The sequence below is a fragment of the Haliaeetus albicilla genome, chromosome 7, assembly GCF_947461875.1.
Source record: "Haliaeetus albicilla chromosome 7, bHalAlb1.1, whole genome shotgun sequence".
NCBI lineage: Eukaryota > Metazoa > Chordata > Aves > Accipitriformes > Accipitridae > Haliaeetus > Haliaeetus albicilla.
In genome coordinates this window covers 36,436,635-36,449,176 of record NC_091489.1, presented here as the reverse complement: position 1 = coordinate 36,449,176, position 12,542 = coordinate 36,436,635, and the positions used below count along the sequence as shown (strand labels likewise).

Sequence of the window (12,542 nt, the reverse complement as noted above, 5' to 3'; positions counted from 1 at the left end):
CAAACATGTAAATCATATACAGGTATCAAACAGTCACTAAGATTTGTTCTTGAAATTGGACTCCATTTCCTTACCCTGTAACCCACTGTTCTGTCTGCCAAAAATAAACACTTGGTTATCTAACAGCCAGACTGAACGTAGGCAGTTATAGTGCATTGTAAAGGCTGTTAGTGGGAGATGAATGTCCCTAGTGGTTCTGAAAAATCAGACTACTTAGGTGCCAAAAATTGATATTAGTTCCTAATTTTAGTTCCCCCACAAGTTTACTTCATGCATCAAAACAGATAAAACAAATAACAGATACTTTCAGTACAGACATATTTATGTTGTAGGAAATGTGTTCTTGTTCTTAACCTCATATCCAGGATTGGAGATACAAAATGTAAAATAGGAAGTTCTAGTATGTGAAAACTGAACTGTACAAAACAGCGGTAGATGTAATTAACCTGCAGTTCTGTTCTAGCAGTGAGGTAGGTTAGCCCAATTAATCTTTTCCATCTGGTTCTTATCATTGAAGAAAAGTATTCAAACTTAACTACAGGTATCACAGCTTAAGCGTGGTGGAGTCATCCTTTATAGGTTTAGAATTGAAGTGAACTTGTTGACACACAGTATAATGTAGAATCCAAGCCTATGAAGGAAAGGAGGAATGAGCAAGTGCAGGAGCAGATAAAAGTTTTACTGGGTATTGTGCTAAAATTGTTCTTTTTTCATGAATTGTTATTTAACATGAAAAAAAATTGATTACATATGTTTGTGAAACTTCCTTAAGTTTTTTGATGAGTTCTTCTTAATAATTAGCATTATCTACTCCTGGGATAGAAGAAATATTCAGCTTCCTTAAGCCATCTGTCAATTTATTAATAGGATATTTTTCCTTATTCCATCTGTAGCTCACATACTCGGACATTGTTCAAATTTGTTTCCTGGATGAGAGTGTAAAACTGCCTTTGTATTCATATCGCCTTGGGGAGGTTTTTTCATTACTAAGAAACATCCCCAAGCTAGATCCTCTGGGTTTTGTCAAAGAGAATACCTCAAAGGTTGAAGGGTAACTTGACAATAGCTCAGAATAATTGCAAAGAGCAGCTTCTGGTACTGTGTCACTACTGATAGCCTACATTTCTCTCGTTAACGTGGGATGAAGTTTGCTAAATGGTGACCTTTTGTCTTTTGTGTTACATTGAAAATCTATTATGTGTGATGAGGAAAATATAATTATTAGTTGATTTTTTTTTTTTTTTTTAAACGATGCTACTGCTTGCTTCCAGAAAATGTTTGACATCTAAAAGAAATGCTTCCAACACAACAAAATGGAAGTAAATGTTAGTGTTCACACTTGGGCAAGGGTAAGGGAGAAGGATGCTGTGGGCTGTCTGGTGGAGATTTTCCTATCTGAAGGACTATGAACAGAAATACATTTTAATTCTGCTGACAGAGCCTGCATTAGAATGCAGCTTGCATTAGCATATCTGTACAAATACTAGAGAGAATAAAAAAGTTGAGTGTTTACTATGCTTAATAAATGTGTAAGAGTAGGTCAAAGCAAGTCTTCTGGATGCTAGTGGATTTAATCACTGAAAACCAGGAAACAGTTTTTGAAACACCGGCACCTTTCTCGGATTTAAGTAGTAGAAATATGGCTTCATGTGACAGCTTTTCTGCAAAGTACTGTTTCTAACTGGCTGTTAGAGAACATGAGGTAAATTAACAAAGGTACAGTAAATTTTACCTCTCCTTAGGCAGTGGTAGCTAAAAATAGATCTTAAAATACATAAGTCATTGTTCTTAAAATATAGGAGAAATAATTTATTTCTCTGTCTCTTTTGAGGTTAATATCTTTAAGCATATAAAGATGAGAGGATTTCCTGCATGTAGCTTTCATAGTGAAAAATATCCATTACTCAGCCACTGGTCCATATTTCAGAATATTTGAGCTGATGTGTAAAAGAGGAATAAATTGTAGAAAACCATCCACTGACTTCATAAAGCTATGAAAGACTAAGATAAAAGCCTGTGTGCTCATTCAGTTATGTTTTCCTTAAATTGCCTGGTTAAAATATTATTACATGATAAATTGTATTCTACACTAGCCATGCTGGTCTCAGTAAAACACATTATTTTAAGTAAATAATGGGATAGACTGAGTTTTGAAGTCAGTTGATATGATCAGTCCAATAAATCCAAAGGAGCTGAAGTTTTTGAGAACTAAAAAAAATAAAGTTATTTTTAAATTTAATTTTTACATTTTATACTATTTTACTGATTCAGAAAGCGTATTATAACTTCAACTGTGTTCTATTTCAGCCTTGCAGTTCACCCGGATAAAACTTTAGTAGCTACAGGGCAGGTTGGAAAAGACCCTTACATTTGCATCTGGGATTCCTACCATGTACAGACTGTGTCTGTTCTTAAGGATGCACATACGCATGGAGTTGCCTGCTTAGCTTTTGATTCAGATGGCCAGGTTTGTATATCTTCTTTCTCTGCGTTTTGAATTTAGTTTGATTTCTGCTTCTAGAAGATATGCACATTAAAGTATTTTGTGTAGCTATATGGCTGTAGTACTGAAACTCCTATTACAATTAAATTTTTAATGCAAGGACTGCAAATACAGCTCTTTCAAAGAAGATGTTTTTGAGATGAAAACCACAACCTAGCCTTCAAGTCAAGTAGAGGCATTGGGTGTTGGACAAATACCCATAGAAGAAAAGGCCCTCTGTGGCTCAAATGTAATAGCTTCACCACATACTTGTCACCTACTGTTCAAAGAGATCAGTTCCTGGCAAAGTCCTCACAATCCTGCAGCTTTTTTGGCAGAGGAACTCCAGTAATCTCACTGCTAGGAGAGTCTCATTGGCTGGGGTGCACAGTCAACTTAATTGAATAATGGGGTTAGGACACAGAGTGTGTGGCTTTGTACAATGTGATTAGATTATATGATATTTTGAGACAAAATTTAAAATATAAGAAAATAGTGGGCTTTTCACAGCTAAACACATTGATTTATTTTTTTCTTCCCCTGGAGGCGAACTATTAAAAACATTCAGTTGTGAATGAAGTAGGAGGAAAATAGATCTACAATTCGCATAAACCTGAGAAATATTTCACATTCACAGTTTTATAAATAACTATTTGTGCCATTTTGTCATTATTGATAGCCAAATGAGTTTTCTGGTGTAATGCTGTGGTCACACTTTATAGCTGCTTGTTAAAATGTTTTTAGGAATGTTTAGATTAGCTGATACCTGGATTTTTGCAGAGATCCTTATTGGTTTTTGTATTTGCTTGTGTACCTCAGAATTGAATCCCAATTGGGCAGAACTGCCTTTAGATATTTTCTTAAAATCATGTACTAGATGGTTAGCTGTCTATTGACAAGTGCTTTATTATCATATGCCTAGCTACTTTTCCACTGACCACATAGTGCTTTTATTACTCTTCCTGAGATTACAACTGGCCATACAATGCATAAAATGTATTCTCACATGAAGCAAAAGTACTTTTTATTGTGCATTATCTTGTGTATATTCAGTTTAAAGATTAATCTGAAATGAAGGACACCAACATGAGCAATTGCCTTTAACGTTTTTAAAAAGCATTGAGTAACTTGAATGGCTAAACAGCACTATGGATTATATTTCCTCATTAATAAGTGGAACTAGCTTTCTATTTTAAGCCTAGTTTTCAACCATCTTCTTCCAGTTTTCTTAAAGTAAAGCCATTTCCTCTGAAATCTCATGTGCCAATTCTAATTAAAGAAAAAGGTGTTCCTGGGAATTGTGGAACAAAAAATAAAATGAGAAAACCCCTAAATCAATAGGACAAATTTTCTAATGCTATAATATTTGCCAAGATATTGTTCATTCAGAGATACCGGTTCTTAAAATTTTCTCTCATTTTTAATTTCAGAAGACTGGTGGATAAACTTTTTTTTTAAACCTATTTAGGCACCTAATGGCAATAAAGACTCACCAAATTGCCCAGTCAGTATGAGTTAAAGGTGGAGGGTGTTCTGAAAATCCTGCTGGGTGCCTTGCTGTGATTAAAAACTGAACTTACTGCTGTGTTGATCTTGCAGAACAGTAACGTTCTGTTTCTGAAAGTGCTGAAAAAGTTGCAGTTTATTCTGGAAATAAAAATTTGCACAGAACACTTTTGTATCTGGAGAAAAACCAATCCTGGAAAACATAAATATAGATAATGTATCTTGGCTTTTTGTTGCTCTTTCTGGCTTTGCAGAAGAAGCTGAAGTGCTGAGCCAAAATTAAAGGGCATCGTAGAAAGACTGTTGAGTATTTGGAATTCAGAGCTGTTAGCAGTTCCAGTTTATTTAGTCAGCACGCACAAGGGAGCTGGCATCTTGTGATAGGACAAAATAGACTTCACGTATATTGCTCGCACCTTTCCTTCTAATGCACACCTTTCATTCTTTTATATTGAATGTCTATTAACATCCAGGAAAGATTTGTATTTTGGCCCCAAACACAAATCAATTTAACAATCATGTAAGGTATAGATGCAATAAGAAATGTATTCTTCTCTCTGCTAACTCTGTCAGCTGTCCACTTTCTAAATAAAAGTAGACTGAGGAAAAGCCCAGATAATTCTGCTTCTCTACCTGAGCTGGATCCCCATAAAGTCAGCTTGGCTTCCTCCCACTCCGCTGTGCACAGCTTCTGGTTCCAAGGGTAGCTGCTGTGTTGAATGCTGCACATGTCCAGTATGTCGATTTAGTGTGGGTCTGAAAATAGTGGCACTGCATCTATATTTTAGCCAAGTTAATTAGATCTTGTACCAGAAATGCCAGGGTGTCTGTTTCAGGCATTCAGATGAATTAGTTCTGAAATATTACTCCCTGCTGGACTTGAGGTGACACTGCATGGAGCGTAGTTGTTTCTGCAGTGCTTCCCTGGCATAATTTACCGCAAACTCGGTAATGGAGAGTAAACAGGATTTGTTATCTCTTTTATGGAGAAGATCAATATGCAGCTTAAATCAGGGGATAGCTTATATGCTTCCTTTATTTTACGTATCTTCAATACAGCTTTAAATTTGGAGACAAATATATTTTGAGTAAATTTCCTATTTTAGGAAATTTACTCCTGATGGGAACTGAATATCTTGCAGAACTGTAGCTATTTAAAAAAACGTGTTTTAGTTTGGGCTTTTTCTATATGACCAGGAGATGATATTTGGCTGGAAGGAAGCTGCACTTTGTTCAAATGTTTAATGAAGAGCTGTCAGTTTGCCTATAAGTAAAAATGTCTTCTGTTGAATCGGGAATTAACTGCAGCTTCTCCTTAAAAGTACTAACATCTACCCTTCACAAAATTACCCACAAAGCTGATGACTTTAATATTGAAGTATTTCACCAGTACTCTACAGTACAATTTCTGTTCTGAGTTATTTTAGATGAACCTTTTTTGTGTGCTTTCTAAAAATAATTAAAAAAAAAAAATGGAGTGAGGAGGGCACTGCCATAATACATACATACATTTCTAAATTGGGTGTTAGGTAGCAGTAGGCTTCTTTAGCCAGATCTTTAAATCTGTGTAGATTTAAAAATAATTGTTTAATTATGTGCATAAACTACTTGGCAGATATTTTCTTCTGGTAGTTCTGTGAATTCTCTGAACAGAATTCTGTCAAATTGCCTTCCAGAAGGAGGACTAAAAGTGTAAGTGTTTCAACCAAAAAGGAGAATCAGCATTTATCACTTTTCTGCCAGCAGGAGACCTTCCTCAGTAGACCTATGTTAAAAGAATATATAAAGTATTTCTTAATTTCCCCATGTACTTTCACTGTCCATCTACCCCGCTAATTGTAAGTTCCTGACTGGTAGTTACAGTTCAGGTCTGAGGTTGTTCACATCATGAATCTAAGATACTGTAAGTACTACCATGGTTTCCATGGTGAAGAGAACAGTATAAAAGAGGTGAGAAAAAGTTGGAATCAGTGAAGGTTCCATGAAAAATATCTTGTGTTTTGATCAGTACATCCAAACCCCTGGGTAGGTGTTGATTGCTCAAGGGTGAATAAAACTTATTTTTGCTACAATAATAGCCCTTTCTGAAAATAAATATTTTTATGTTGGTAACTGGCAGGAGCATGTTCATTCTTTCCCACATTTGATTTTCGTTTTCCTTCATTACCATACATCTGATAATCGAGTATGTTGTCCTAGGTTAAATGCAGATATTCAGTATGCATCTGAGAAAAAATTTGGGGTTCTATCACATCTAGCAATAGAACCCCAAATTTTGAACCTACCTTTATCTACCATTTCAAAGACTCACATATGGAGAGTCTTCAAATAGATTTTGATGTAATATATTATAATCAAGTCTTCTGACTACTTGGTGTCTTGCAAGTTCCTGCAGTAGATTCTCACACAGTTTGGTTAACAAGACCTTAGGTATTTTTATTTCAGTGAAAGACAATATGAAAGTAGACTGGACTCAGAAACTTGTGGTGTAAGTCTCTAAATAGGTTTTAGGGTTTTTTTGATTATTTGGGGGGGGTTTTGGTTGGTTGTTTTTTTTTTATTAATACCATATTGCTTAGTACATTTGCTGGTAGGATATTGGTTGGGTTATGCATTATTCGCTAGGCAGAGGTCAGGTATTGCATTAGGCATAATGCATGTTGTTAACTCCCATAAAACCAAAGTTTAAAAACATTGCTCTAAAATAGAGGAACTGTAACTGTTAAGATGACCGTGAAGGGTGCATGTGTACCTACTGCATTTAAACCAGAAGATTTGATAGTGGCTTTCCTAAGAAGAAAGATGTACACTATGTTTTTATGATTATAAATGGCATGAAAAGGCATGGAGTACTTTGCCTCTGAATTATTTTGCTACGGAATGAAAACTGGACCCTTCTGTTTCTTTGTGAATAGTGATTTCTTCTCTCTGTTGTACAGTAGTTTATAGCCTTACTGCAATTTTTTTCTAATATAGCATTTTAGAGGAATCTCTGGTAATTACACTTGTTTTCTTTGCTGGCTCAGTCCTTTTGTATTATCATAGACATGTCCAGACTTTAAACAATTTGCCTATTGAAAATTTGAGCCAAAAAATAGTGGACATTTAGTTGAATGAAATTCAATTGAAGAGATTCTGTTTGCAAGTCGTCATCTTGAAGCAAATCTTCAAGGAAGAGATCTAGTCAATGTAATGCCTGAAACATATGTCCATTTGGACCACATGGTTCATCTGCTGATCTTTGTCTCTGAGGCAAAAAGGAAGGCTTCATTTATTGCATGTTCTTGAAGTGCAGGCTTTCCTATAACGGAGCAAAATGCTTAGGAGCTTCAGCTGGACTGTTAATTCCTTGTGATAAGAAGTTATTAGACAGGACAATGAGAAGAACAAGGGACAGGCAGTGTGGACACAACAGATATGGCTGTTTTTAAGAAGTCATGTTACTGAGCTACAAGATTGTTTCCTGTGAAAATAGTCTCATCTTCCCATGGTACAAGTTACTCAGGCCTATTCCTTTTACTAATATCTGTTGGACATATCCATTATATATTCCTATCCAACATATGTTGGCATCACATCCATTATATACCGTTGCAGTATGTTTGGCAATAGCTTAGTCTTTGCACTGGTACAGATCACAACACCCAGTTCTACCATCTCTGGTCTGCAGTCAAAGATCTCTCACCTAATAAGAAACTCTGATGGAAATCATGTAAATTTGGACATAATTAGCACATACACTGGAAGGGAAAAAACCTACAACCTCCACAATAACCATTGATCTTCTGGATGTCTTGCAGATGTATGCAGTCTACGTAAGTCTAGTGCAATGGACAAAGACCTTCTGCTCTCCAGATTTTCCTTTCCATTTTAATTTTTTATTTTTCTTTCTTGCATTATTGAGATGTAAAGGTATTAAAATTATTAGTTCTTTTAATTGGTGACTAATTAATCATTTTAATCAATAATTTTGATTAATTAATAATTTTAGTTATTTTAATTGGTGATTTAATATACTAAGCTATGTAAAAGGCAATTATTAAAAGTATATCCAATCCTGATTCTAAAGCTCCACAAAATTGACCATAATGAACAAAACTGTATTTGGAAATAGTGAGAGCTTTTATTTCCCATTCACTTTTATTATCAGATTAATAAATCAAAACACTAGAATGGTGTGCACCTGAAACAAGCACCTCAAATATTTCATTATAAGGATTGTACTTGAGACATTGGTAACCTGAAATTAATAACCTGACTTTTTAGGAAACATTAGCAATTTCAGTACTTTCTCCAGTGAGTAAGTGATAAGTGTGAGTATCTTGATGGTGCCTTTGCAATGTGGTTCAAACACAGGTCACATGTGGGAAAATCAAGTTGTACACATAATAATCTGTATGACAGTAAAGTGATTTTTTTTTAAGTTGATTTTCTGTTAACTGGATTACTATTGTTTTCCCTTAGCGTTTAGCTTCAGTGGGACTGGATGCCAAAAATACCGTGTGTATTTGGGACTGGAAGAGAGGAAAACTACTGGCAACAGCTACAGGCCATTCAGACAGGGTAATTGATGAAGGGTTTACTGAATTTTGTCTGGGAGTTGCAAAAGCGTTTAAAAATAATTTTTGTTTATATTAGGTTAATGAAAAGATAATTTTGTTCATTCTACCTAGCTTTTTAAAATACTGAACAAGGCATTTATTTATTCTCACTGTGCCAGACATAGCACAAAGCACTGTGTTAGTAAATGAGACACATGATGGATTCTTCAGCTGACTGTCTAGTAAGCCTAGGGAAGAAATACTTTGTGACTACACAGTGATGAGGATGATTTATAGCTCTTTATATGAGATGTGAAATGCTAGCTCAATGGACAATGTTCTTTCCGAATACGTCAAAAAGACAGTTTATCCTGAGGGAAAGTTTAATTATCTCCCTTTTTTTTTTGCTTAAGACAGTTACCTGTAGAAGAAACATAATTAGGATAAACAATCTTTTTATATCTATTAACTTCAGGTAAAGGATCGTAACCCCAATAATTATGAGAACTGAACAGGTTTGAGTTTAGAATATTATTCAGGATTAGGGAATATTTAAACAGGTTTAGCATATGCAAAATACCTCCCCAACATATATAAACATAAGCATGCATACAATGAAATAAATTATGGACACATACTGACAACTTTTCTCTTACCCATATTAAGATATTATAACATTTTAGAATGTTATAATATTGAGGTTTTATAATGTTTTATTACACGATGGAGTATTTATATATGCAAAACAGCAGACTAAACCCTTCCTTACAGTTTGTGTGTACATACAGTCCATCTGCATCTTATGTGTCATCTGAATAAATCCGTTGGTTCATTTTTACTTACAATGTTCACAACACAACAGAATCTTAGTCCTTACTCAAATTTCTCTTTCAGAACTGATTAATTTCCCAGTTATATCAGTGAAAGTTTTGCTACTGGCCTCAGTAGGTACAAGATGAGGTTCTGAATTAGCAGAAGACTCCAGGACAGGCAAGAAGTACCAAAACCTTAGTCCCAGTAGACTTTCACAACCAGAAAAAGGGAGGGAAGAGGGAAGTGCACCGAAGAGGGAGTGGGAAATAATGTATATCTCATTAGGCCACAGATTATGATGACTTAGTGTGCAGGAGTCATAAAGCATTTCTGAAGGTGAAATACCTTGTGTGTTCCAACAACATTTAAATAAAATAGTACTTGAACTACTATAAATCCTGATGTTTATAAATATTATAAATATTTTGTAGGAAGGCAGTGCTTCCTCACGTATAAAATGAATAATGGGTAAGCTTAAGATAATATGTTCCTGTAAGCTGATTGAAATTCTCTTGTGAATCATACTTAACAGCTGAAGAGCTAAAAGCATCAAAAAGTCCCATTGTCTTTCTCTACAGGCATGCATTTCCTGAAGTAACTAATGATTGTGGTAACCTTGTTGGCTTTCAGCTTGAACATTGAAAAACTGAATGCCAGAGGTTAAAAGTCTAAAAAAAAATGACATATTGTTGAAAATCTGGGCCAAAATACAAACTTTTTGTTTCCAAACTTTATACAATATTTTTCATTTGGCATAATCCCATAGACATAGAATACACTGTGAGTTTGTTCTGGTAAGCTATAGAGGATCTGATACTTCATTTTTTGACGCATACTGTTATAAATGTAACATTAATCAAAATGAAGCATTCAATTTTAACTCTGTAGATTAGCTTAGAAGAATTAGATTCACCCATTTTGTCTCTGGGGTCTTTTGGTAATCAGGTTAAATTAGATACTGTACCTTTTACCTAAAATAATGAATAAAGATAAATGTACCAATCTTTCATCCCTAAACTTGAGGAACATTAGCTTGCACCGTAATTCCCATTTTATTTGAGACAGTAAATATTGTTTATTCAGTAACACCTTGGAGCTGGAATAGATTGGTAGTGTGAAGGCAGGAATGAGGTGTGTTGACAGAACTATGTAAGGAAGCCTGCATATTTGCCTTAATCTTTGTTTACAAAGAGTTGCAAATTTATCTAAATAGCTTTCATGTTAGTAATTTGTTGCAACAGAAATGATGCCTAAAAATTGGTAAAAGCAAACTGAGCCTAGATGCAATTACTATATAATTCAAAATATCAGCTTACTGTATTTCTTCACAGATATTTGATATTTCCTGGGATCAATATCAACCAAATAGAATCGTCAGCTGTGGAGTAAAACACATAAAGGTAAATATAGCTTTTATTGTTTACTTGTTAAAGAGTGAATAAATGTAATGAAATAAATTTGTCCTCTTATATGATGAGGGCTTTAAATACAAGAGATCTTATATTTTTCTTTCTTTATTCTGTGAACATTTTAGCAAAACTTTGTTTGAAGCCAATTTAGACATTCAGCAGTGACTGACGTGGAGATCCACTTAACAAGCAAGGCGGGAAGATCATTTGGTGTAATTTTCATCATTATACACATGTAAATTTTGGGTTCTCTCCCCTCTCCATTCTACCTAAATTGTCTCAAAATTGTCTCAGCCTTTAGTGATTTCTCTCATCAAGCATCACAGAAGGTAACTGAGCAGTTATAGGAGGAACTAACTCAAAAGTATGCATTGAATGAACTGCTGTTTGGCCTATCATGCTACCAGCATTTGAACAGATGAAAACTAGCGTCTCACTATTTGCTCCCTCTAAGTCACCTTTGCTGGAGATGATTTAAATATGAACCTAGATATGTACCATAAGTTCAGGATAAAACATTCTTGTGCCTGTAAAAAGCTTAGAAAGAAATCCTTCTGTTTGCCAATATTCCCTGCAGGTTTCTATTTTTCTCCTGTCTCATCTAAAGCATTCCTAACAGATGGTAATTATTTCACATGACTGGGGTGGGAAGAGCTTTAACTAGAAGTTTAGGAAACCAGTTAATATCTCTAGTTCTGATTACTGAGAAGCTTGTGTCCTTAAAATTACCACTGCTTTCAAACTGTGGGTGATTTTGGCAGAAGTGATACCATCTGTTGTATTCCGCAAGCTGTTTTCCAACACCTGTCTTTGTTTGGCACCTGTATTCTGTTTAAAATGGCCATAATTACCCTGCATATGCATAATACCAGGCAAAGTAAATACATATAGATAGAGGCATGCCAAAAAACCTCCCAAAACTGTGGAGGGGAAATGATTAGATGTTCCCCTCCAGTGATGCTCAAACAGCAGTCTGTATTCTTGCTGTTCATTATAAGGCTGTGGGAATGTGATAATTACTTTAACTTGCAATGAAGGAAAAGAACAGCTCTAAAGTAATTGTATCACTTTGAGAATTGGGACTAGTACTTGGGAATAGTGCCATTTATTCCTTTAGCATTTCAGTTCTATTGGCTCATTTGGCTGAGCAGATATTAGAAGCTGCGGTAAAGCCTTAGGAGCTAAGGAATCTCACACTGAGCTTGGGATCCTCCCTCCACCCATTTCCTAACACTGCTATCTGCCCTCTTGCCCTTCTAACCAGAAGTGAGGAGGCTATAGGTTTTGCTCACAGAATGAAAGCCCTGGGGGAATTATTGCTGCTGCCTTCTCATAAATTGGCTTATGTCAAGAGGCAAGGGGAAAATATAATTGAATTAGAAAGAGAGAAGGATCTGAAATAAAAATCCCAGGATTTTCTGGAATTCAGCTTTATAGGAATTTTATAGGAGTAAATACAAAGAGAAAGACCCAAAAATTCAGCTTATAGCCACAAAAAGATGTAGGCATATAAAGTAGGAATGAGAGAGACATTATGTATCTATGTCAGACACTTCAATATTCCTGTCCAATCTCTGAAGGTATCTCTCTGGTGTGCAATGGACCGCAGATCATAGACGCCTCAACTAGTAAAGACGCAAGCTGGCGAGTCCATTCAGGACTCTGCTACACCATGTAGATTTACTGTTCTGTTTCTGCATGTGTCTAGAACACGCTAGTGCTGGCAGGCTGGGTATTTCAGCATGTCTCTTGCACGTCTAATTGAAATTCTCGTTACTCTGCCTTACCTGG

The 12,542-nt window shown here is 35.4% G+C and overlaps 1 protein-coding gene across 10 annotated transcripts in view; it reads left to right on the top strand.

Annotated features, from left to right (window-relative positions):
* EML6 (EMAP like 6) overlaps positions 1–12,542 on the top strand; it is a 123,673-nt gene that overhangs the window by 38,310 nt on the left and 72,821 nt on the right. For all 10 annotated transcript variants that reach the window (XR_011325488.1, XR_011325491.1, XR_011325487.1 and 7 more), the window contains exons 3-5: positions 2,308–2,467; positions 8,453–8,551; positions 10,674–10,742. Coding sequence is in view for 5 of the 10 variants with exons in the window: in XM_069787698.1 (XP_069643799.1) it covers positions 2,308–2,467; positions 8,453–8,551; positions 10,674–10,742 (328 nt within the window). In the remaining 5 variants the exon portion in view is untranslated. The remainder of the gene's footprint in view (positions 1–2,307; positions 2,468–8,452; positions 8,552–10,673; positions 10,743–12,542) is intronic.